Here is a 27,900-nt window from a genome sequence, read left to right on the forward strand (position 1 = left end):
GCTTATATAGGCCCCAGTGCCAGTAGCCTAGTACCTATCTATGAACCTATGAAAAGAATTACAGTGGTGTACCACGGAGCTCAGTGTTGGCCCTTCTGCTGTTTGGCATCTATTTTTCAGAAGTTCAAAATTTTTCTGATGTCTGTAAATTGGGTATTGTTATTTCATCTTCCACTGACTCACAATTGCTCTAACGTAAGTTAGAACATGTTAACAATTGGTGCGGGGATACTTATCTCAGATATGAAAAAATACAGTGTATTTCAGTTTGATAAACAAACCAGTTCTACAGCATACAATATAGGTGACAGATCTCTTCCGTCAGACATTGTTGTAAAATATCTAGGCAGTGAATAGGCATTCTTGTTGATAATTCCTTATGTTTTGACCATAATATATCTACAGCAGTTCAGCTGTCTATATCATCTGATATCCAAATGTAGCTCCTCTAGATGCAAAGAAGTCTTAATTCTCTGCTTTAGTCATATCTCGTCAGATCCTTTATTGAATATAATGATGGTTTTGGGATGTATATGTCTAAATATATCTATCAACTTGAGAGACCTCAGAGATTCTTAACAAAATAAAATACAGAGCCTCAAGACCCTTAAGTTATTCAGGTAGAATAGTAGCATTGTTGCTGTACTCAGCCTCTGGTAGACTCCTTCATGAGTATCTTTGTCTAGCCTATCGAGTCATGAAAGATCCCATCCTTGACCTCCTACTGGGTGATAATGACTTGGTTAAAAGAATTAAACCTTCAGCAGCAGGAAAAATACACACATCAGTGTGGTGGGTTCATTTCCCAATGTGGCCCCACCTCTGGAACAATGTTCTGCTACATATGCACCTTCAAGGTAAACCTTGATAATTTGATGGGCAGCCTCAAATTCTTCCTGGTCTAGCTTATCTTGCTCTTGTTGAGGCTGACACTTTTGAATATGGGTTATTGCCTAGCATGTAATGGTGTGTAGATAGATTGCCTTGTACTTTCCTATGAGCCTACATAAGTAAGTACCAATAAAAGTAGCCTATGGTAATGAGCTTTGTGAAGCATCACAATAGGTTTTCCTTATGGGTTATGAGCTTTGAGGTTAAGAAATGCCTGGATATTTTAGTGGCTTTAAGTTTAGCCTGCGTCCCTGAAAAATGTATATTTTTTTTTTTAAAAAAGATGGTCCTTTAACTTGGCTTTGAATGTTCACAGTGTTTATCAAAGTGGGGGCTGATTAAGATGGGGGCATCAGTGTTGTATTATTAAGGAGTAGCTGGGTTATTTGAGAAACTAGAACACGCAAGGGACAGTACTATTGTTGATTCATTTTAAGTAGAAGTAGGTTTAAGAATGTTCAGGCCATGCTGGGCAATGGTACCCAATATGTCATTTTTGGAAGTTTACAGTGATGGGTCTGAGTGAGCAGCTATGAGAACAAAAATGCAACATCTTGTTTCTAATGTACTGCATGCCACCCTTAAGCTGTGCCTTCCTTGGAAACCACTATTTTATTTTATTTAAATTTGTTTTATTTATTTCCTTTTGCTTGTCGGGGCAGAGCAATAAAGAATCATGACCAATTGCAGGCCAAGACTAGGTTTTAACAGTTTTATATTACAGATGTATGACAATCAATGGTAAAGCAATGAGTTGTAGTATGTTATACATAAATTCACTATAATAGCAGTGTTTTTTTTTCCAAAAAGCAGTAGTATAAAGCAAGTTGGATAGTTCAACACTAGAAAAAGAACAGTTAAGTAGAACACTATCAAGAAAGCTCAGGGGGGCCAATGTTAATGGGGAATAGTAAGTTTTAGACGGTATGTACATATTTGCAAGGTGTTTGTAGAATTGTGTGTTAGTAAGGGATATAGAAGTATCATTGCAAAGTGTAATTAGTAAATGCAGTAGGAGTTTTGATGAGATATGTGAGATGGCCTGTCTTATTACAGTTATATTTGCTGAAATTGTTTGATTAATTTTCAGAAGTTAGAGTATTCTGACAATTCAGTTATATGTTCAGGTAGGGAGTGCCATAGTTTTGGGCTAAGATTGAGAGGCTATGGTCAGTACAGTGAAGTCCAGAGGTGAGTGTTTGGAGTGCCGGTCCTGCTTTAACATGGCTTCTGAGTTTATAGTATAGGTTGATCACAATTAGTTTCATGGTAAATGGTGATACAGTATCTTGGTTAAGCAATTTGAAGAGTAAAGAGCATAAGAGAAGGTCTGTTCTGCCTTCTATGGGTAGCCTTTTGTTTTTTGATAGAGTGTCACAGTGATGTTTCACATGTGGGGAGTTAGTGGTGAAGAGGCACAGTTTGTTACAAATTGATTGAAGTATTGCTGTATTTTATGTGTGGCTGTAGTAAGTAGGACTTCTTTACCAATGGCAGCTTTTGCAGGGCATTATATACATAGCCCTTGTAAATGTTTTGGTCAGGTCCTTAACCACATTCTCCTGGTTGCTAAAGTAAGTACCTTCCACATTCTGTGCTCACCCTGGGCATGTGTGTGGTCCCACACCCATGCGTGTGATAGCTACCAATGCTCCCTTGGAACACCAAGCCTACATCCCTCAGTCTTGTGATCACTGTCATTATGCAAGCTTCTGTTTACCTGAGAGCAGTTTGGGTGACTGGGACTACCCCCTCCCCCAACATAGTCAAGCTAGTGTGAGCTATTTATTCTCACCTTCCCCTTTCCAGCTATTCCATTAGCCAAGCCACTACCTGGATTCTCATTGTCCATGTCTTAATTAGTGCTTCATCCCTCTAAGCCACAGAGCTAGAGTAAAAATGGTAAGTTTTATTCCATTTACTTTTAGGATATGGTTATTAATTGAGGAATGTAGGGTAATGACTAATAAGTCATATTCTGATTTAGGAAATAGAACATTTTTGTCTAGAGAGAGATTTTTTTTTTTTCTGGGGAAAGGAGGTGAGTACATTTTTAGTGTTGTTTTAATTGATACAGTCTTTTTCTTGCTTTTTGCACTCCGTAAGGGATAACGGAGAGTCACGAAGAAATTCCACATGTTTTTGATGATACAGAGCATTAGATTATTTGGGAGGATATTTAAATAATTATGGTGTTGTTTTCATTTGATTTCTAATTCAAAAACAGCTACCTGACAAAAAGTCAGGAAAAAAATTATCATTTAAAGGAGTCCTGCTTTTGTAATTGCTTCATGCATGGTGGGTAACCAGAAACAGGCACATATACACATTTCATTTATTAGCTGCCTCTTAGTACACCATTACTGTGAAGAGCACACCGTATCCTATCAGACCTAGAGCACACGGCAGGTACAGTGGCAACATTTATTTTATATTTGCATTTGTTAACCGGGATTATCCTGGTGGGCATGAGAACCCCTTTTCAGCAGAGGCCTGGGGAGAAAAGTTCCACATGACAAATAATGTAATGTACAAGATTTACATGGCAAATAGCACTATGGAGTAAGAGTAAATGGGCATAAATGTCCACTCCAAGATTTAAATCTCTTTTGTAGCACAAGTATAAAATGTTGGAGTGATAGAAGTGTGCCATAGAGAATTCAATTTCTTTGGAATCTTCTCTTACACTGTTCAAACAAGATCTGCATGGATGAATGAATAACCACAAATTCAGTCATGGTTTAGCACCCTTGTCCATCCCTCACAGATAGGAGCAACATGTAAATGTTCTCCTCATGTCTGAGTTATTTGTACTTAAAATATAAGGGCTATAAACTTCATGGGAATGTATGGCTAGGATTCTAAACATCTTCATGGATCAAAATGTAAATAAAAAAAAACGTTACTTTCTCTTCTAATGTTGATATTGTACTCTTAGCAAACTATAACTCACTGGTTGTGTAACCTAATTGCTAATTTTGCAGAAATTAACAACTGCATATATAACCATGGCACATGTATGCAGGTGTTGGCCTGGAATGATTGCATTCATAATTGTTATCCCTTGGCTGTTAGTTGTATTTGTTTATACATTTTTTTGTCTTAAACTGTGCTGTATTACATGGCCTGTACCGCACAGTAGAACCCAGTTTGTGGCTGTAAGTGGTCCCTGGACCAGTCCACCTACCCTGTTAACAAAGATTAAGTGAAATACAAGACTACAAACAGCTTAGGATTAATGGAGTTTGCCATTTGACGTAAAATGCTGTAATTTAATAAAGCTGGACTGTATTTTATTTTAAAGGATAGCTAAGTCTACATTAATAAGGACAATGTTACCTGTGTACATTACAGTGATTAAATCAAGGAAGTCAGTTTTAGATAATAGACGTTAGATAATAGACAAAAAAGAAAAAGTTAAAGTGGTCTTAGCTCTGAATTCTTGAGGTACTTTGCAGTTCAATATGGCTTCTGAGGGAGTTTTCAGGCCTACTCAACTGCATGTAAAAATGACTTCAGCATCAGAGACAAAGACTAAAGCACCAGCAAAGACAAAGAAACAAGTACAGGCCTCTACAGATCAGGCCCCCAGACCACAAAAGCAAATGCTCAAAATGGCCGAAGGCCTGCTTACCTTGATTAGGGGTTCCCATCCCCCTCTCGATAAAAGGCCTAGGCAAGAGGTAGATTATGATTCATCTGATCAGGTCTCTAGTTCCTTTGTTTCCTCCTCTGAACAGGAATATTCTCTCCCCCCTTATGAGGACTCTGATGCTGAAGAATCTATCCCTTCAGCCTCCCCGCCAGAAGATTTTTCTTTTGGGTAAACCCTGCATGATATGAGGAAGCATTTCTATTGGGAAGGTCAGGAATATTCTGAATCTAAGAAAAGACTCAGGGATTTTCTTCTACTCCCACAGCATAGGCCCCTGGCTATCCCTCTTGTGCTAGATGTTGTAGATGATGTTTTTACAGAGTCGAGTTTGTCTCCTGACTCCTTGCCTCCAGCCCCTATTAAGCCAGACAGATATTACAGGGCTCCAGATTCTCACAAATTCCTTTACAAAAACCCCTCTGCTGACCCAGAAACTATCTCTCAGGGTCCCAAGGGAGTAAAGGCAGCCACTGCAAAAAATCCTACCCCCTCCAACAGGGATTCTAGGGCTCTAGAAAGATGGGGAAAGAAGGTGTATACTTCTGCCACCTTGGCTATAAGAGCTTTAAATTGTCAATTTCATATGCTTAAATACCAACAATATCTTTTGTCATTATTAAAGCAAAACATGTTGAATATTGCTGAATGTGCAGAAAACAAGGAAATGCAGGATTTAATGCATGCTACTGAACAAGTGGGAAAGCATACTTTACAATGTGGTTTTGATTCTATGGAGGCCTCCTGCAGGGCCGCTGTAACTGGTACCGTTATTAGGAGACATGCTTGGTTAAAGGCACAAAGTTTGCCAGATCATGTTAAGGCAAAATTATTACATGCTCCTTTACAACATGATGTTTTGTTTGGCGCAAAGGCAGAGGAAGTATTAAAGAAAGTGGAAGACAAGGCCAAATCTATGCAGACAGTCAAGGATTTCTTACAGGTTCAGCCACCAAGATTTAGCAAGCATTGGCCATCTAAGAATTGGTCCTTTCCGAATGCTGACAGACCTCAAAGGGGCTGATACAGGTGCCCTAGGGGCAGATCCCAGCCCCAGACCTCTTACAGACCTAGGCAGTGGAGTGCATCCACTCCTAAGGATGGTGAAGACAGATCACAACCATACAGAAAACAGTCACAATGACTTCCCCTTAGCAGTTCCAAGCACTTATTTTCTAACAGCCCCTTTGGGGGGAAAATTAGCACTTTTTTGCAAAAGTTGGCCCCTCATAACCCAGGACAAATGGGTCTTAGACATAGTATCAAAGGGCTACAAATTTCATTTCCATACTTTACCAGGACCGAATGGATGGCCGGGTCTGCCAAAAAATCAATAGGCAGAGGCACAAAAACAAGTTCAATCCCTCATGGACATGAGGGCCATTCAGCTAGTACCGGACGCAGAAAAAGGACAAGGATTTTACTCAAGACTTTTCTTGGTCCCCAGGAAGGAAAAAACCTGGAGACCAATCCTAGATTTATCCGTTCTAAACACTTTTCTGGATGTTCCAAAATTCAAAAAGCTGACACTACAGCAACTGTTACCCATGCTGGACAAGAGCACTTGGATGGTAACACTAGATCTAAAAGAGGCATATCTGCATGTCCCAATCAGACCTGCATACAGAAAATACTTAAGATTCAAAGCTGGTTTGAAGCATTACCAATTTACTGTGCTGCCCTTTGGCTTATCTACTGTGCCCAGGGTCTTCACCAAGTGCCTGGCACCAGTAATGGCATTCTGCAGACAGAGGGGAATACAAATATACCCCTACTTGGATGATTGCCTCATTCAAGCGGATAGCAAGGACGTCCTACTGCAACATCTGGCATTTGTAAAAAGGCTTCTAATATGCTTGGGGTACACAGTAAACGAAAATAAATCAGACCTAGTACCCCCACAACAGATAACATTCCTGTGTGCAAATCTGGACACTACAACCCAGATGGCTTACCTCACGTCAGACAAACAGATGCAACTGGCTACCTACTTCAACATGCTGGCTACAAAAAAACAACTAACTGCAAGACAAACTCTGCAGGCCTTGGGATTCATGGCATCTTGCATTCTACTAATTCCATATGCAAGACTGCATATGAGGAAACTGCAATGGTACCTAAAGAGCGTTTGGTCTCAACATTGCCACAGCATGGAGACAATCATTGCAATTATTCCCTGCCTACAGCAGGAGTTTCTATGGTGGGCAAAGGCCTGTCACCAGAACAAGGGACAGCCATTTTCTCTCACCCCAGCCCAACAAACCTTAACTACAGATGCCTCAGATTATGCCTGGGGAGCCCACATGGCAGGAAAATGTATCCAGGGCACATGGGTAGAGAACCAACAGCATCTGCACATCAGTCTGAAAGAGATGCTAGCTGTACAGAACACCCTCACAGCCTTCAAGGATTTAATTCAACCAGGACAACTATTGATAAGGACGGACAACACCACAGTCATGTGGTACATAAACAAGCAGGGGGGGGGGGTCTCACTCTTACCCCCTGTGCAGACTAGCTATGTCTCTGCGGAACACAGCATTGATCCATCAAGTCCATCTGCAAGCCCAATTCCTGCCAGGAAAGAACAACACCTTAGCAGACCATCTCAGCAGAAAATTAATAGACCCCCACGAATGGAGATTGGACCCTCAAATTTTCAACATGATAATACAGAAATGGGGATGCCCGGACATAGACCTATTTGCATCTCCTCAGAATTGTCATCTGAAAACCTTTTGCACAAGAACCTACCACAAACAAGCATGGAAAGTGGATGCTCTGTCCTTCACTTGGAGAAACATATCAGGGTACGCCTTCCCTCCACTGCCCCTTCTCCCAAAGGTGCTGCTAAAAATCAGACAGGAAAAACCAAGAATGATTCTGCTTGCCCCAGACTGGCCTTGTCAGTTCTGGTACTCAACCCTAAGGGACTCAGGGACCAGCCTGAATTTTACCACAAATTCCACATTTGCTATCTCAGAACAACGGTCACATTCTGCACAGCCACCTCAGAACTCTAAACCTAGCAGCATGGCAGATTCAGTAGCCATGGATAACAATGCCCTTAGCAAACAGGTAATGGATGTCATTCTGGAGGCCAGAAGGCCTAGCACTAGGAAATCTTATGCTGGAAAGTGGAAAAGATTTTGTGCTTGGAACCAGGCTCAGGGATTTGACGCAGCAAAACCAAATATTCCTCTGCTTCTACAATACTTAACAGAGAGATGTTGCACAAAGGCCTATCCTTTTCTTCTGTAAAGATTCATACCTCTGCAATCTCAGCTTATTACAATACTGATCCACCTATTTTTTCTCATCCTTTGCTTAGGCAGTATCTCAGGGGAGCAAAAAACTCAAGACCTCCTAGAAGACTGCCAGCCCCTGCATGGAACCTTAGCTATGTTTTGGAAAAGCTCACTCTGCCTCCATTCGAGCCAGCAGCAACTGCTGATATACAGCTTTTATTGTGAAAAACAGCCCTGCTTTTAGCAATAACCTCTGCCAGGTGAGTTTCAGAGTTACAGGCACTCATGGCTATGGAACCTTTTATTATTTTTCATCAAGACAGGGTTTCCCTAAGGACAAACCCAACCTTCATGCCTAAGATATTATCGAAAGTAGCCCTTAATCAGACTATTCATTTGCCTACCTTCTATCTGAACCCACAGAATAAGGGGGAAAGGATCCTGCATACTTTGGAAATACACAGACAGCTGCATTTCTACCTGGACAGAACTAAAGCTTTTAGGAAGACAGAGCAATTGCTAGTGGCGTATGCTGCGAAATCACAGGGAAAGGCTATCACAAAGCAAACTATTTCTAAGTGGATTGGCCACTGCATCCATTTCTGCTATTCTCTTCATGGCAAACCAGTACCTAGCAACATCAGGTCACACTCTACAAGGGCAGCAGCCACCTCAGCAGCCTTCCTCAGAGGAGTTCCAACCAAAGACATATTAGAGGCTACTACATGGAGTTCAGTGCACACCTTTACCAGTCTCTACAATTTACCTCAATACTCTAAGTCCAGGGCAGGCTTTGCCACTGCAGTCCTGCAGGGCCTCATAGCTGCCCCTAATGTAATTTAACCATGCTCCCATCCATAGCTTTGGGATTCAACCCAACAGTGATGACTGCAACAGTGAAACACGATGAACATAGTACACTTGTGTACACTTACCATAAATGTAGATGTTCGAGTGTATTCACTGTTGCAGTCCTGGTTACCCTCCCTCCATCCCCCATATTCTTTCCTGGGACTTTTCTATGACTCTCTCTTCTCTACTGCCTATGAGGTGTATTTGCAGGTAAAAGAGAAAATTGTTTATTTTGGTGCAGGCATATGCTATTGGCAAATGTTATTAGCCTTTGTTGAGCACCTGACATTTGGGGCAAGAAAGACTGAGAAGATGGCGTCGGCTGTAAGTTAAATACCCCTGGCACACTGATGTCAGGGAGAAGGCAACAGCAGCCGATGCCGGACCTAGACTTTGGAATTCTGGAAGACTGAGGGCTGCCTGCAGGCAGGAGAACCCAACAGTGATGACTGCAACAGTGAATACACTCGAGCATCTACATTTATGGTAAGTGTACACAACTGTACTTTCTCTGGACTAATCGCTCTTCCAGTCAGAGAAAGCCCAAAAAACAACTGCATGAGGGATAAGCATTTGTTTTATTTCAGTTTGATAAGTTTCCAGGTTGATGCTTACATATCTACGTCCTTTGAGTATGTCTTGGTTGCACAGGTGAATTGCAGATGGCTGTTTGTATGTCACACACCAGACAACTTAGGGACTAATTTATGTAGGAGATCCCAGAGTTCTTTCCCAATTTAATTTGAGACTGCCAGGAGGTTAGTCATGGGAAGCATTAATGTTTCGATTTGATGACAAGGTCAGCAACTCATCATGGAGCTTCTTAAATTTTTACAGAACTTCCACTTCACTCAGATTCTTTCTATCCCTACCAATAAATTTAGCCACCTGTTCGATTTTATATTACAGTTTTCACTTGGAGCTAGGGAAGTAAGAATGGACACCATCTACTGGACAGACCACTTCTTGATGCATTTCAAACTTTGCCTTCCTGTTTCATTGGTTCTCACTATGGATCTGGTACCCTAGCCATAATTTAAGGGCAGTGAATGTAATGGCGCTGTTTCCACTGATTGACGAAGTACTTGAGGGGTCAGTGACATGGATCCTCAGTCACTTGTTGAAAATTATAATACAGTCAGACCTGGTGCCTTGGATATGGTTGTTTTAGTTTGTGTTTGCCCTTGGTCTGTTGCTTGGAAAGAACCTTGCTTTGATTATGGGGTGCATTCAGAGTACAAGTATGGATGAAGGTTGGAGTAGAAAAGGCCGAAGACTCACCCTTTTCTGGATAAGTTTTCAGTGTACCAGATAGAAATTCTAAACAACAAGGCATATTGCATCTCTGGTGAGATCCACCCTGCACTGAATTGTCTGGCTGCAGTCTTGAGTGGTTGGGAGGCTGTGTAACCCAGCTTGCCTTGTTTCTCAGGTCATTATGACGAAGCTGCACACATCACTGATGATAATGTGTCAAAGGTAAGGTGATATCTTGCCATTAATTTAATCTTTGGACCATCCAGTGTTCCTTGCAGTGAGTTCCCAACCTTCTGCCTGAGGGAGCTTAATGATTGCAGTTATGATGAGACTATGGAGATTGTTTCATACATGTAACCTACCTTTTACAGAATGGACCCTCCCCCCTATAAGACCGGTTATATCTTGCCCTGAGTCCCCATGTTTATTATATTTTTCCAGATTGTGAGATTTATTCTGAGAGGGGGTATGTTTACTCATTTATAGAAAGATTGTTTAAAATGAGCTCAATGGAGGTTGTTGAGCAGCAACTTCTGTTAACAGATCTAAATATAATCCGAGGCATCCACTCCTTCCAACAAACTGTAAGTGCCTGTTTACTTTTATTTTGCACTTTTAAACTGCATTTTCTGATTTTTTGAACTGTTTTTTGCTATGTCTTCACTGTAGCACAGTTCAGTTTCAGACTTGCTGCATCTGGATCTGTTTGCATTTGTTGAGCACTATTTCCTATCATCTTTTGTTGGAGAGGGCACCCTTGTGTTAGGAGATTGTACTCTGGGACCCATCTGATAGAAGGCTGTTGGACTAGGGCTCAGTGTTGAGCTTCCTAATTGGTTATTTTGCTTAAAAAGGTTTCTCGTTGCTGCTACTTAAGAACAGCATTTGTGCTACTTAAGCACCGCGTTTGCACGCCATGCACACCGCTTAACACTGCTAAACTTTTAGATAGTTTATTTCATATAATTTTCCCTTAGTCAACTGTCAGACTGTGTTCCTGCTACTCTGCAACTGTTTTACTAGTTCTTGCTGCACTTTTTAGCTTGGCATAGATTTTTTGTTTCAAACACTCTTATTGAATTATCACTTGTGACATAGGCAAATTTACATTCATATAAAAGTAATCAAACTAAATTAACATAACAAACGTTATACTTCACATATATTGCTATATATCATACAACCAAAGCAACATTACATAAATTATTCAACTCCTGCCTTTTTTTGTTAACATCTTTATTAAACCATCACTTACTACACAGGCAATCATACATTTATATAAATGAAAATAAACTACATTGATATGCTTAGCATAGACTTGATTCAGACTTGCTGAATCCAGTCTGTTTGGAACCATCTGAGCTCTAAATCCAGCTATCTTTCACATAGGAGGGCCCTCCATATCATCCTTGTGGTAGAAGGGTGAACCCAGGGACCATCCGGAGTGAAGTCTGCTGGAGCAAGGCTCAGTGGTGAGCATGTGCATAACTTCACAAATATCTGAGCCATGCGATTGTGCACAGCTGCATGCCATGCAGCATGAGTTAGTACCACCAGCTGTAGATGAAAAGGTTCCTCTCCTCTGCCCAGAAAGTAACTTAGTTGCACATTTTGAGGCATCGTTGCAGGTATCCACCCAAACTATCACCCATAAGTATTATTCATCCCCCATAGTATTATTTAACAATATTAGCCCTTCAATGGAACCTGAGCTATCTAGTTGACTTCTCACTACTTGACCCGGATACTCTTTAACATAATTGACAGTCAGTTTCCCAATGCTTCTCCAGCAAGCCTGGTTTATCTGGGCATCCTGAGGCAGTGTAGCAGTTGCCTCATGTATACTGACAACCTATTACTCCTAAAATATTTTAATTCAACATGTAAGAGATGCATCAACACTTTGAATCTTGAATCTGTGCCATTATACTCACAACACATTAAATCGGACTCTGGACAAGTTGTCAGTACACACACACCTCAGCTCTTAAACCTACCATGCGCACAACACATAAACATAGATATGCTGAGGTACTCTTCAGAAGTATACTTAAAGAACAGAGATCTTCTAAGTGCAAACAGTCTACACATAGTACAGACAAAAGAGAATCCAATACACACAATAACACATGCGTACGTGTCTCACTAGTCAAGCCCCTAAGGCAAAGCACTTCTAAAGCTAATGTCTTGGCCATAGACTGCTCCATCGAGAGAGACACACATGTCCCACTCACCAGCTGGAAAAGAAGGTCACAGTTAGTTGCCTGTCAGGTGCTAGGATCCACCAAATGACACACACACTCAAGTATCTCAACAACAAGCACTGTTATGACTTTGTCATTGTCCATGTTGGAGTGAACGACTTGAGATGTACCTGACTGGACTAAATGAAGAGAGACATAACTGAGCTCTCTGATTATGTGTCCCAGGCAGGTATGACCCTAGCCTTAAGCAGGATTCTACCTTCATCTAGGATTATGCCACAATATAGACAATAAATGATTGATTTTAACAATTGGTTTAGCTTCTGGTGTCAATCCAGAGGGATCCACTACCTGTCAGCCTTTGATGGTATGGTAGATATATCACGATGCTGTGCTAGATATGGTCTTCACCTGTCACCTCTTGGCTTTCAGTTACTGGCAAAGGTACTTGCCTCCCCATAGTGCCTTTTTTAGGCAATGTCACAAGAGCAAAATTCCTGATGTAAAAATAGACTCTAAAGACAATGTTAAGGTTTTACTGCTTAATGCTAGAGTCTAAATCAGATACTGTACTCACTGGAAGCACTCCTTGCTCTGGAAGGTGTTGATGTTTGTGCAATTACTGAGACATGGTTTAAGGCCTCAGAAAGTGCTCCAGCCTTACAAAGCTACAATGCCTTCAACACGTTCAGACCACAAAATGAACATGGAAGAACCAAAGGTGGAGGAGTGTCACCTTCATCAAAGATAAATGCATGTCAAGACGGGTTAGACAGAGCGACACCCTACAGTTACTCCAAGTGCAGCCAATTGTAGGCAAGACCCCCTCAATGTCATTGTTAGTTGTAGGTCCCCCACCATGAACCATGACAACCACACTGCTTACCTGGACCTACTTGAGTAACTCACAGTACAGCCAAACACTCTGTTTATCGGTGGCTTCAACTACCCTTTAATGAAATGGGAATCCTATACAAGTACAAACATTCTTGCCCAAAGGTTCCTGGACTTTTACTCTAACTCCTTCGTGCAGATAATGCACACCCCCATGAGGGGCACAAAGGTTCTCGACTTAGTACTCACCAACATGGGAGATCACTGTACCACCTCTTGTGTGGGCCCCTCCCTGGTAAAATCTGATCAAAAATCAGCCACATTCAAATTAATCATCATACCTGACCCCCAACAAGAGTATCAGGTTAACAAACTTCACTAAAGCAAACTTTAGTCTGCTAAGCAAAGGCATTAATAGCTTCAACCTCCCCATCCCTATTGATGATAAGGATACCTATTTTGAGGTATACACCAATGCCCTGTATAAACACCTGTACAATTGTATTAATTCAGCCATACCTTCTGGGATCAAAACAACGTCCTCAAGAAAAAACAAACCACCTTGGTGGACATCCAGCATAAATAGATTATACAATAAGAGGAAGAAAATGCTGTTCAAAAGTAAAGGGGAATGGTCTCAGCAATGGAACGACACCCTCCACAGCTTAAACAGGGAAGTTAGATATCTTGTAAAATTCTCCAAAGAAAACTATGAAATGAAGTTAGCATCCACAGTAAGGCATTCTTTAGCTACATCCGAAATTTAAATGGGAAGGCCCAGATTTGCGCAGAGTTAGTTGAGGATGGTACCATCTTCACTGAACCTGCAGAAATAGCCAACTGGCTAAAAAGTTCAGTGAAAATTTCACCCCCTGTCCCCAGCAATCACATCCAATAGCTTAACTATCACCTGCTTTCCACCTAGTATCTCCAAGGAGCAGGTCATAACTCCAAGGCCAAGAACTCGGCCTCCCAGCAATATCCCAGGTTGCGTCCATAATGGCCTAAAGCATGAGCTGGCGAAACCATTAGGCACCCTCTTCAACCACAGGCTAAGCAATGGCTTTGTGCCAACCAAATGGAAAACAGAAACCTTTATCCCCTTACACAAAGGGGGTCCATCAACCGACCCTGGGAACTACAGACCCATACGTTTAACCAGCCTTATTTGCAAGGCCATGGAGAGAATCATCATGGACCTTATTAAAAAAAGATATAGGAGACCTTCAAACCCTGGACCCATCCTAGTTTGGTTTTGTCAAGGAAAGATCATGCCTGTTAAATCTACTAGAATTTTGCTAGAATGTCACGAAAGCTCTAGATGAAGGCAAATCAGTGCATGCTGCCTATATAGGCTTAGCCAAGGCCTTTGATACCATCTCCCACTTTGGCATCATAGACAAACTCACCCAGCTGGGGATCTAACCATACGTCGTTAGGTGGGTAGCTAACTGTCTGACTGACTGATCAAACACAGTCAGTCAAAGTTGGGGATTCCTCCTTTTTCCAGCAGACCTGTCACCAGTGGTGTTCCATGGGGATCGGTGCTGGGTCCTCTACTATTTGGGATCTATTTCTCAGAAGTTCAGGTAAAAGCTGATGGTCTGTGGTTGACAATGTTTGCTGATGATTGCAAACTGGGGGCAGTCATTGAATCGCCAAACAAACTCTACATGCTACAAAATGGCTCACACAGACAAATTGTTGGTGCAAAAGCCATGGTCTGAAACTATATGCAAGAAAAATGCATTACCATCCCATTTGGTAAGGGAGATGTCCCTGCAAATTACACTAGCAACAATAACACCCTAAATACAAACTCAGTGGTGAGAGATTTAGGAACACAGGTTGATAGTTGCCTCAACTTTGATCAGCATGTGTCCACAGTCATGGGGAAGTACTTCTACTTTGCTCATCTCATAAGAAAAGGCATTACCTCGAGAGCACAGGAGGTTAAAACACCTCTATACTCGTCTCTCATCAGACCAATAATAGAGTACAGTGCTCCCTTTTGCATGTTCATCACTAGACACCTGCAGCAACTGGAGAGAACCCAGAGGTTTCTCACCAGGAAAATTCAGGGTCTTTAGCACATGCTGTATGTGAACAGACTGAAATCACTTTCACTTTACTCTGTGTCATATAGACTGCTTAGAGGTGATGTGTGCCTGGCCTACAGAGCAGTTTTGGACCCTGCCGCAAGTCTAATGGGAAAAGACTCACTCAATTAAAGGACCTTAACATAGCTTGCAACATAAGCAGAACATGCTGGAGAGGCAGATATGTCTCCCAAAGGTTGCCACTCCTCTGGAATAAACTCCCAATTCATATTAAACAGACCTCCTCTATGACTATTTAAATGTAACTTGGTCAACTGGATGGGTAACCACAAATTTACCCCGGGGATTGCACCTGTGTCCCTCCTTGATAGGGACAGGAGGTGCTGATGACAGAGGTGTGTATAAATATTTACTATATCTCCTGGTCTAGACTGAAACATGGGTATATCATGGCTAGGCTTCTAAGGGCCCTAGGGCTATTACCCTAGTAACTTATGAGCCTATGAAATTTCTGGAAAATGACTGCCCTGTCTCTAACCTTTCCCTAATTGGGAGGGTTATTGAGAAGGTAGTTTGCTTACTGATTTTTAAACCTTTGATAGTCTGATTTTAGGTATAAACCAAGTATACAGTGACCTTCAGTAGAGAGATCTGCTGATGGTGATCTCTATTTGCATTTAGTCCTCCTGGGATCTGTTGGTGGGTTTTGATAGCTAAGCATCATTCCTTTTTTAATGCCACTGTTCTAGAGAGAAGTAAGTCTTACTTTTGGTCGTCTTCCAAAGAGTGATTTCTTGTAACAATTCATCTGCCACATCACTACTGGAGTGCTGAGTGTCACAGGGTTACAGCTTGTCTCACTTATTATTTGTAGTATACATGTCACCACGTAGGAAAGTCATAATTGGTAGAGTTATTTATTATCATGCTTATATTGTTGATATCCAGCTATCTGTCCTGTATTCAGGCTTCTGTGCCTGAGTTTACTACACTTGGAGAATTTTATATATTGTACTCTGGCTAAGGCTTAATTGTCTTAAGCTTACCTCAGTGAAAACTGAGACCATTCTTTTTTCATGCTATTGTTCATCCTTGTCTTCTTCCCTGCTTTTTCTCTTGATAACTTGTGGGGAAAATGGATTTGAATTTGTGGATGTTCTTCGTGTTTCACTGTTGCAGTCATTACATTTGGGTTATCTGCCTGCAGGTAGCCCTCAGCCAGCTTGAATATCAAAGTCTTGGATCCCTGTGTCGGATGCTGTCTCTTCTTCCATGATGTCAGGTCGTCAGGGGTATAAAACATGCAGCCGATGCCATTACATCAGTCTTTCTTGCCATGCAGTGCCTGAAGCAGAAGCAGTTCGCAAGTGCCAGTCAGCCGACTCCTGAAATTTTCATTTTCGAGTTTCAGAACCTAAGTCTTCAAAAAAGTTAAGTACCCCATTGGGGATCCTTTTTCTTGCTCTAAACCGATGTCAGTAAAAATTAACAATTGTATTACCTGTGGAAAGCAAATACCTCATAAAGATTTTCATTCGTACTGCATTCCTTGCTAAGGCCCAGACCACGATGACCCTCGCTGTCAGTTTTGTGCCTTATTCAACCCTTGAACTATTTTTCATTGGTTCATTTTTGCAGCAAATTATTTTGGTACTCAGTTTAACTATCCAGAAATGGCTTCTGTAAGCCATCCGACTACCGACATTCCGAAAAAACGTAAAGATAAAGACAGAGACAGACTGCATAGGTCCAAAGCTGCCGACGACGCTTTCGTTAAGCTAGTCACCAGTTCACTGGTATTCAGTGAGGTGCTTTCACAGCCCCTGATACCTGCTACTTCAGATTCGCAGGCGTCTACTGAGACCCATTCAGAGTCCAGTATGCCGCGAGATGCTTCTTCGACCATAGAACCTGAGGATCTCTCTACCTTGGATGGGTCCAGAGCCACTGTGCAGGCACGGGCTTCTGAGGGTGTATTCAGGCCTACTGACTTGCATTTCAAACCAACTCCATCTTCTTCTTCTTCAAGGCTTAAAACTCAACCCACGCCTAGAAAACTGACATCCAAACCTCATGGTCAGGCCCATATGCCTAAAAAACAAATGATAAGAATGGCTGAAGACCTTATTACTTTAATTAGGGTAAGCCAGCCCTCACCCTCTAAGAGACCTAGAACTGATTTTCCTTCTGATTCTTCTGATCAGGATTCTGAAATTTCTGTTTCTTCTGATTACCAGGACTTGCCCTTTTCTACCTATGAGGATTCTGATGCAGAGGACTCTATTCCCTCTGCTTCCCCTCCAGAAGATTTTTCTTTTGGTGAAACCTTGCACACTCTTTGGAAGCATTTCCGCTGGAAAGCCAGAATTACTCTGACTCCAAAAAGAGGCTTAGGGAATTCTTACTCCTCCCTCAACACAGGCCTTTAGCTATCCCTCCTGTCCTAGACATTGTAGATGATGCCTTCTCGGAATCTAGCCTGGCCTCAGACACTTTACCTTCAGCTCCCAGGAAACCTGACAGGTATTACAGAGTACCTGACTCTCACAAGTTCCTTTTCAAGAATCCTACTGTGGATCCAAAGACCATTTCCCAAGGACCTACAGGCATTAAAGCTACTACTGCCAAAAACCCTACCCCCTCTGATAGAGATTCCAGGGCCTTGGACAGATGGGGTAAGAAGGTATACACTTCTGCTACTTTGGCCATTAGGGCCTTAAACTGCCAGTTTCATATGGTAAAGTATCAGCAGCATATTTTGGGACTACTTAAACAGAAAATGATGTTGGTTCCTGACTGTGCTGAAAATAAAGAATTACAGGATTTAATGCATTCTGCTGAACAAGTTGATAAACGTACTTTGCAATGTGGTTTTGACTCTGTAGAAGCATCTTGCAGGGCTGCTATCACTGGATCTCTTCTTAGAAGGCATGCTTGGCTTAAGGAGCAAAATTTGCCAGATCATGTTAAAGCTAAATTATTGGATGCTCCCTTAAACCGAGACCACCTGTTTGGCAACAAAGCAGAAGAAGTCCTTAAAAAGATGGAGGAAAAAGCTAAATCTATGCAAACTGTTAAAGATTTCCTGCAACTACAGCCTCCCAGATTTAGTAGGCATTGGCCTTCTAAGAATTGGTCCTTTCCTGTCTCTTCCAGCCCTTCTCAGTCCAATCCCAGGAACAGTAGACCACCTAGGCTACAGTCTCAAGGTACTCACAGGCCTAAGCAGTGGGGTGCCCAGCTTAGCGCATATTCTTCGATAATTAACCTTCTCGTCAATTAAAATTCATGTCTCTGCCATTTCAGCACATTATAATATTGAACCACCCCTCTTCTCTCACCCCTTGCTAAAGCAATTCCTCAGAGGGGCCAAAAATTTAAGACCACCCAGGAGAGCCCCTACCCTATCCTGGGACCTTAACTTTGTATTGGAAAAGCTCACTCTACCTCCTTTTGAGCCAGCTGCAACTGCAGAGTTGAAATTTCTTTCTTGGAAAACAGCCTTCCTTCTAGCCATCACTTCAGCAAGAAGAGTATCTGAATTACAGGCCCTCATGGCAGTGGAGCCCTTCATCATCTTCCATGCAGATGGCGTGTCCCTCAGGACCAATCCTTCCTTTATGCCCAAGGTGGTGTCTAGTTCATAGGTTCATAGGTTCATACTAGGCTATCTGCCCTAGGGCATTTATAAGCCTAGCCAGAATGTGTTTGGCTTTCGCCACCGATTTTAAATTTATTTTGCTATGCCCTTTTTCGAGGTTAGTATACTGTGCCTCTGTCTAACAGTGACACAGAAGTGATACCCGGGGTAAACCTACGATCTCCCATCCACTCATCAAGATTCCTCTTGAAGAGAGTCAATGAGGGACTCTGCCTAACCTGGACTGGGATTTTATTCCAGAGTGAAGGGAGCCTCTGGGTTATGAATCTGTCCCTCCAGCATGTCCTATTTATTTCAGTGTGGCCCTTAATCAGTCCATTCATTTGCCTACTTTTTCCCTAATCCACAGAACAAAGGAGAATGAATACTGCACTCTTTGGACGTGCACAGACAACTTAGATTTTATTTGGACAGGACTAAGCCTCTCAGAAAATATGAACAGCAGCTAGTTGGCTTTGCTGCAGGGGCAGAGGGGAAGGCCATTTCAAAACAAACCATTTCTAAGTGGATAGCCCTTTGCATTCTTTTCTGCTATAAGCACCATAGAAAACCTACCCCACAGGGGATAAGATCACATTCCACCAGGGCTGCATCTACCTCTACAGCCTTTCTCAGAGGTGTCCCTACCAGGGACATCCTAGAAGCTGCTACCTGGAGCTCTGTACATACCTTCACCAAGCATTACCACATGCCTATTTTTTCTAAATCCAGAGCTGGTATTGTCACTGCAGTCTTGTAGGGCTTAGTAGCTGGTCCTAATGCTCTCTAACTTCCTCCTCCCTTCCTTATCTTTGGGATTCTACCCAAATGTTATGACTGCAACAGTGAAACACGAAGAACATAGTACAGTTGTGTACACTTACCATAAATGTAGATGTTCGAGTGTATTCACTGTTGCAGTCCTGGTTACCCTCCCTCCAGCCCCCTAACTTCTCTTGGCTATACCTTTCTTCTTGTTTAGTGTATTTCAGCTTTCTGGTGTATTTGCTTTTTGTTGGAGGTGTAACCTAACATATAATTGCTTCCCATTATGGGGGCACCTGACATCTGGGGCAAGAAAAACTGATGTAATGGCGTCGGCTGCATGTTTTATACCCTTGACGATTTGACGTCATGGAAGAAGAGACAGCATCCGATGCAGGGATCCAAGACTTTCATATATAGGCCGGCTGAGGGCTACCTGCAGGCAGATTACCCAAATGTAATGACTTCAACAATGAATACACTCGAACATCTACATTTATGGTAAGTGTACACAGCTGTACTTTTTATTTGGGATCTCGGAGTGGTTCCTGATTACAGGCTTACACTTAAGAACCAGATGTCTGATATCAGCAACACCTCTTAAATCCATCTGAAGAATATAGCTCAGAATAAGCTTTTGAAACCATCTTCTGATTTGGCAACAATGGTTCATACACACTGGTAACCTCTGCCCTGGATTACTGTACTATGTACTTTGGGATTTTGGATGGTGACTTGGCATATCTGCAGCAGGTGCATAGTTCTGTGACCACCTACTGTGCCCCTCACAATCAGGATCCTGTGTAGTTAATGAGATACTGAGGCATTATACAGTGATCGGACACCTTAGGTTATCAGGCAGGCAGCTGACAGCTGTTCCATGGGCTCGGTTTGAAACATCTCGTAGGCTGCCTTTTGTGTATGTTGCATCTGTCGTGTGGAATCTGATACCATCCCTGATTATGATCAGTGATTCCAAGTCTTCCTTTAGCAGGACAGCTTTCTGGTAGGCTGCCTTTTGTGCATGTTGCATTTGTCGTGTGGAATCCGTTACCATCCCTGATTATGGTCAATGATTCCAAGTCTTCCTTTAGCAGGACAGCTATCTGGTAGGCCACCTTTTGTGCATGTTGCATTTGTCGCATGGAATCCGTTACCATCCATGATTATGGTCAGTGATTACAAATCTTCCTTTAGCAGGACTCCATCTGTTTAGAAGAGTCTGTTTATAACTTCACAGATGCAAATCCACCACCTTTGGGTGGTTGAAATTTTGAGTAATAATTAATTAATCTCTCTCATTTTTTTTCTCTTGCAGTTTTTCTCACTATTGCTTACCTCTGGTTATGTTGTGTGTATTTTTTATGTTTTACTTTATATAATGCCTAGGCTTTGTTATTTAAATACTTGAATAATAATTAGTTTGTGTTTAGACTACATTAGTTACAGTTTAATGCAACAAATCATTTGTCATTGCTAGTGATCGAGCTGTATTCAATTTTTTGTGCACTGCAGTGTGAAAAAAGTACTTTATCATTGTCACATAATAAGCTGAACTCAGTTTTCATATAGGAATTTGAAAAGAACAGAGTAATCACTGATGGAATGGAAGATAATTGATGACTGCAACTTAGATAACAGTTCTTTACTATGACTTGCTTGTGTTGAAAAGTTTATACAATAAGTAAGTAAAAATGTATCATTTTTTTAGGTGCCAGAAAAATTTGAAGATGTTGCTGTTGAGTTTTCAAGAGAAGAATGGAACATGTTGAACAAAGAGGAGAAACTGTTACACCGAGAGGTGATGATGGAGAACTTTGAGAACATGGTGTCATTAGGTAAGAAGGGCGATGCCATAGTATTCAGCAGTGCATTTGTTTCAGAGCTGTGTAAGAAGCTGATAAAGTAGGTCCAAATACTGAAAAGTAGTAAGTAACTGCCTAACTCCTAGAAAGAAAAAAAGCAGGCTTAGCTGGTGGGATTCCACGGGAAACTGATGCAGCTGACATCACAGCAGGAAAAAGTAAACGAGAGAGCATTCCCTAATTTCATCACAAAATCTGAAGCTGTGCTGAGAGAGAGATCTCACAGTGCTTTGCATGGTTGGATGTTTCTTTCATTTGCTATATATGTTAAGATTTAAATTGATGTAATTTCTAAATGTTAATTAATTGACACAAATTTGATAGAAGTAAGTAGTAAACAATCAATAATGTGATGATGGATATTGAATAAGTAGAAAGTGAGCAAAATACAAGAGTGCTAGAGTGTGTGCTGCCTAGAGACCGGAAGTGAGAATGATTTAGAGGGTACAGCTCAGTTTAGGGCTCAAGGTAGTGGTAAGGAGATGACCATGAAATGTGTGAAGGATGTTGGGCCTACACTAGAATGGGTAAAGTATGATTTAAGACATTATCAGGTCTGTTAGTCTGAAAAGCCAGACAAATGGAAGCTTAGACAATAATTGTGGGGCTTTATTGAGGGGACAGTATGATGCCATGAGCCATTAAAACAAGAATACGGTACAGTTTGAGAAGAGACTGTAGACATTTATGGCCATCTGGTGAATACTGGTTAACAACTGGCTTTACTGGAGGATAAGAAAATAAGGGGAAACTTTATGTCTGAGTGGTATTTTGTAAGTTGATTGTGTGGACATTTTTAAAGATGATGAATTGGGCAGGTATTTAAAGATCAAAAAATAAAAACAACTGCACAGCTGGGATGCAGTTGTCACACCAGTATGCAAGACGCAGACCAGAATAAAAACTGAGTGACTACAAACAGAGCTATTTGAAATAAACCAAAAAATCTTTTATTATACCTTAGTAAGTACTTTTACATTAACCTCAATGCTTCATCAGACTTTAAAAATACACAGATTAACACCCACTCTTTAAAATCCAGAGAGCAAATCAGAGACTCATTCCAATTATGACATCATAACAAGCTATCCAATCAATTGTAGAAGCTCTGACAGCAAATTAGACAATACACTACCTACTAATGTATAGTAAAAAGTAAATCAAACTATTATTTCTAATATAGCTTAAAAAAAAAAAAAAACATATATATATATATATATATATATATATATATATATATATATATATATATATATATATATGGGTCTACCTCAGAAGATCGACAGACCATTTGATTGACATTCATTCTGGTCGACAGCTCATTTGATCGAAAAACAGCATTCAAGGCACATAGGGATTTGCCCCCCTCCTCAATGTTGTGCGACCCTGGAGTTGGTATATATAGATAGGGGGGGTGTGGGGGGCACAGCCCCCACATTGGGTGGTGTGGGGGGCAAAGCCCCCCACCTATTACCATTTATAAACATGAAAATACAACAAAAACTACACATTTTAAATGAAAATAGGCAGGGGGCTTCACCCCCACAACCCCCCTAACTATATATACCAACTCCAGGGTCAGACAACATTGGGGAGGGTGGCAAATCCCTGTTATGTGCCTCGAATACTGGTTTTTGACCAAATGAGCTGTCGACCAAATGAATGTCAATCAAATGGTCTGTCGATCTTCTGAGGTAGACCCATATATATATATATATATATATATATATATATATATATATATATATATATATATATATATATATACACACACATACACACAGACACATATATATATATATATATATATATATATATATATATATATATATATATATATATATATATATATATATATATATATATATATATATATATATATATATGTGTGTGTGTGTGTGTGTGTGTGTGTGTGTGTGTTCCATTTAAGTGATTGAAGTTTCAGAACATCGAATTTGATATGGCCGAAACCATATGATCGAAGTTTTAAAACTCTGAACACATAAACAGAGATCTCCTTACAGCACGGAATGGGAATATTCCCTTTTCCTTGCTGTAGTTGGTATGTATTAATAAAGGGGGGTGGGGGTGCAGGGGGCCCTTTCCCCCCTGCATAAATATGCTTTAATTTGTTTTTTTCTTTGAAGGTTCAAAGTTACAAAACTTCGATCATATGGTCCCGGCCATATGAGATTCAAAGTTTTGTAATTTCGATCATTCAAAGTAGACCCATACATATATATATATAACCACAAAAAAGCTCCTCAGATCCAGGAATGTTGTCACGAACAGTTTAATAACTACACAGATGTAAACGCTGAACAGAGAACAGATAACGTTAACAATATTACACAAAACGTTTTCGTCTTCAACTTCATCAGATAAAATCACCCTCCTGAGCTCACCTTTTATACTTGTATAATTAACAAACATCCAATGACAGTACAGTTCCAATTAAATAATGAGTTTTAAAAATATACTAATAAAATGCTCAACATTCTTGTATACCATACCCTTAAATAATGAATATAATATAAAAGTAAAAGTTGCTTGTACTAATAACCTTGTCATATTAGTTAATAATAAAATACATTATAAAAAATCCCCTCCAGTAGTGTTTGTCATTACAAATAATATCCCAAACAAACAAAATTCTCATTAAATGTTTCTGTTTATATTATTGTAAAATTCATCAAAACACACTGAAATATGTAAAAAATGTTAAAATAGTGGACATATACTTATAACTTTGCAGACCTCAATTTCAGTACCTGAACGAGAGAAATCATGTCATTAAGACCCGGAGGTCTGTTGGCTTCTAATATTATTTGCCAGTATAATTCTCTGTATTCTACTAGCGTTTCCCACATCCCACCCCTAGGGTCAACAAACACAGCTTCTAAAACAAAGAACTTAAATTCTGCTAGTTTACATATATTGGTATGTTTATATAATGCATTATTTTCTTTTTTGGTCCTGATGTCATAAAGGTGCTCATAAATTCTTTGCTTGAACTTCCTTTCACTCTTTCCAACATAAAATTAATTCATTTATGTTACATTTATTTATGGAACTTATATTGGCAAATAATATTAGAAGCCAACAGACCTCCGGGTATTAATGACATGATTTCCCTCTTTCCGTTACTGAAATTGAGGTCTGCAAAGTTATAAGTATATGTCCACTATTTTAACATTTTTTACATATTTCAGTGTGTTTTGATGAATTTTACAATAATATAAACAGAAACATTTAATGAGAATTTTGTTTGTTTGGGATATTATTTGTAATGACAAACACTACTGGAGGGGATTTTTTATAATGTATTTTATTATTAACTAATATGACAAGGTTATTAGTACAAGCAACTTTTACTTTTATATTATATTCATTATTTAAGGGTATGGTATACAAGAATGTTGAGTATTTTATTAGTATATTTTTAAAACTCATTATTTAATTGGAACTGTACTGTCATTGGATGTTTGTTAATTATACAAGTATAAAAGGTGAGCTCAGGAGGGTGATTTTATCTGATGAAGTTGAAGACGAAAACGTTTTGTGTAATATTGTTAACGTTATCTGTTCTCTGTTCAGCGTTTACATCTGTGTGGTTATGAAACTGTTCGTGACAACATTCCTGGATCTGAGGTGCTTTTTTGTGGTTATTGGTGACTTTTTGCACCTTCCGTTTTTTGGTTATTACATACATATATACACACACACACACACACACACACACACACACACACACACACACACACACACACACAAAACTACTTATCTACTCATCACCTAGTTTTTACAGTATATATTTGCTTGATCATGGTAGGATATACAAATAAAAGCCATTAAATATAGTTCCATGAAACTCAAAAAAATATAGTCAGACCAATAGATTGCTAGAGTTGCTTAATAAAATGACTGTATGAATATTTAATGTCGTATGTATATTTGTTTAATTTAGCTCTCTATGTAAAGAAAACATGTAAAAGCTGTAGGTTTCTGTCTGTTGCATTTGGAATTGCTAGGTATTTCTAACCTACAAAATTCAAACATTACAAGTGGCTATAACACAACAAAGGAAAACAGTGTATACATGGGCCTTGTCGATAAAGATTGAGATTATAATAGCATGTCTGCTCAGATGTCCAGTGTGAAGTCAAGTTTTATACTGAAGGTTCTTTCTTATTTTCTCCATTGATTAGTTATTTGACCCCAGTTAAAAGGACTGATAGGCTGTAACATCCTTCTTTCACACAGATTTCTTTGATTGGCTCTATGCACATAGAGGATGTTTCTTAAGCAACTTCTGGCTTGCTGACACTTTTTTTTGTGCTTTCGGGATCTATGCCCCTTAACTGGCCTTGTTCTGCAGGTTCATAACTTAATTATTTTCCTAATTTACTGCTTTCTGCACTTGTTTTAATCGTTTTTTTAAATTTAATTGCATTTATTTAAACTGTATTTGCTTTAATATTGCTACACGCTCAAGTGTGCTAGCTTGCACTGCATTTGAATTGTTTTTACTGCTGTTTAGCTGCTTTCCTGTAACTAGTCTAGTCCAGATACAGATTTGCTATATCCAGAACTGCTTGTAAGCTTCTGAGCACCACCAAGCCTTTCTGTGATGCAGGGAAGCCTTCAAGCTTATCAGTGGGAGTGGTAAGCACTAGGTAGCCTATCTACCACAGGAGGAGTGGTTTCTGGCCCAGAAATTGTAGTTTATTGGCCTTTTTGGCAGTTTTCCATCCCTTTCAACTTTTTGGTTTAAAAGCCTGTATTTGCTCTTGTTTCCCACATTTCCTGTAACTAGTCTAGTCCAGATACAGATTTGTTGTATCTAAGGACTGTTTGTAAGCTTCTGAGCCCCCCAAGCCTTTCTGTGTTGGAGGGAAGCCTTCTAGCGTATCGGTGGGCGTGGTAAGCACTAGGTAGCCTATCTTTCACAAGAGGTGTGGTTTCTGGCCCAGAAGTTGTACTTTATTGGCCGTTCGGGCAGTTTTTCCATCCCTTTCAACTTTCTGGTTTAAAAGCCCGCGTTTTCACAAGGTTGCTCTTGTTTAAGCTCCGTGCAGCAGCGCCGAGCTGAGTTAAACTATTACTGGTACCAGAAAGTCTGCTCTTCAGTTTTTCCCTTAGATCTTGCTAGTTCTTTCTCTATTGCACTTCAAATAGCCTAATCGCTTTGCACTTCCAACAGGTTTTTTGTAGCAATTATTGTAGCACACCTAAGTGCGATCAGCACTAATCGTTCTTCATGGAAATAGCTGCAGTGCTTAGTAGTTATGACCACCCCCTTCTGGCATGATTAAATGGCAGTTCCCTGTACTTTCTGCTATTAAGCTGGTACAGTTGGGCTTTCTGAGGCAATGTAGCAACTGTCTTATGTACACAGACAACCCTCTCCTCTTACCTCCCAACACTCAGACTTGTGAGAGATGCACTTATATCACCAAACTGGAAGCTATGCACTCTCCAGCCAAGACCGAACTAGCTGGTCAAGAGGAGAAGGTCAACACCTGCACCACACCATGTGGAACACATAGCCCTCCAGAACCACCACTATCACAGCTCTCACATAAAAACACAAACCACACACCCACCTTCGTGGAGGCTGTCAATAGAAGTTTACTCAGACAGCAGAGACCTCCAAGACAGAAACGCACTTGATCACCACAACACAGCACAAACCATAGGACACATAGCTTACCTCCACAGCGTGCCCCTCAACCTAAGCCCCTAAGGCTAAACACCTTGCCCGGTACACTAATCATAGGTGACTCAATAGTGAGGCACACAGGTGTCCCACTCACTAGGTTAAATAAGGAGAAGGTAACAGTCAGCTGTCTATCAGGTGCCAGAATCTGACACATAACACACGCACTCGGGTCACTCCACAACAATACAAGTATGACTTTGTCATTGTCCATAAGGGTGTGAATGACCTGAGGTGCACCTCTCTGGACTACATGAAAAGAGATATGGTGGAGCTATGTTGCCCAGGCAGGTGTGACACTAGCCCTGAGCAGTATCCTACTGTCACCCAGAATCAGAATGATATCGCAGTACAAACAAAAAATGATTGACTTCAACAATCGGCTAAGTTTCTGGTGTCTTTCTAAGGGGATCCAGTATCTGTCTGCTTGGGATGACATGATTGACAGACCTCTATGGTTTGCCAGAGATGACCTGCATCTGTCACCCCTGGGATTCCGGGTACTGGTTAAGATTCTTGCCACTCCTATAGTGCCTTTTTTAGGGGGTGTTCCAAATACCAAATTACCACCATAACAACTATAAATAAATGCAATCTGAGGGTCATGCTGCTCAACGCAAGAAGTCTAAATCTTAAGATGCACTCACTCAAAACACTCCTCAAAATGGAGAACATCGACATTTGTGCTGTAACAGAGACCTAGTGTAAAGCAGCAGAAAGCACCCCTGCACTACCAGGCTATAACTCATTCCACACCTTTTGGCCCCGAATCATGGACCAAAGCTCCAAAAGTAGTGGTGTCTCCATATTCATAAAGGATATGCACACTTCCAGACTAGTATCCCAACATAATGCATCTGAGATACTTCAGGTACAACTAACATTGGGTAAGATGGTGATCCAGGTCATAGCC

The 27,900-nt window shown here is 40.6% G+C and overlaps 1 protein-coding gene across 2 annotated transcripts in view; it reads left to right on the forward strand.

Annotated features, from left to right (window-relative positions):
* The window catches only part of LOC122808829 (zinc finger protein 300-like), a 422,300-nt gene that overhangs the window by 37,302 nt on the left and 357,098 nt on the right, over window positions 1–27,900 (forward strand). For both annotated transcript variants that reach the window (XM_044079919.1, XM_044079911.1), the window contains exon 2: window positions 21,115–21,241. In XM_044079919.1, coding sequence (XP_043935854.1) covers window positions 21,115–21,241 — 127 coding nt within the window. The remainder of the gene's footprint in view (window positions 1–21,114; window positions 21,242–27,900) is intronic.

This window comes from Protopterus annectens, chromosome 1.part1 (assembly GCF_019279795.1).
Source record: "Protopterus annectens isolate FY-2018-M chromosome 1.part1, PAN1.0, whole genome shotgun sequence".
NCBI lineage: Eukaryota > Metazoa > Chordata > Ceratodontiformes > Protopteridae > Protopterus > Protopterus annectens.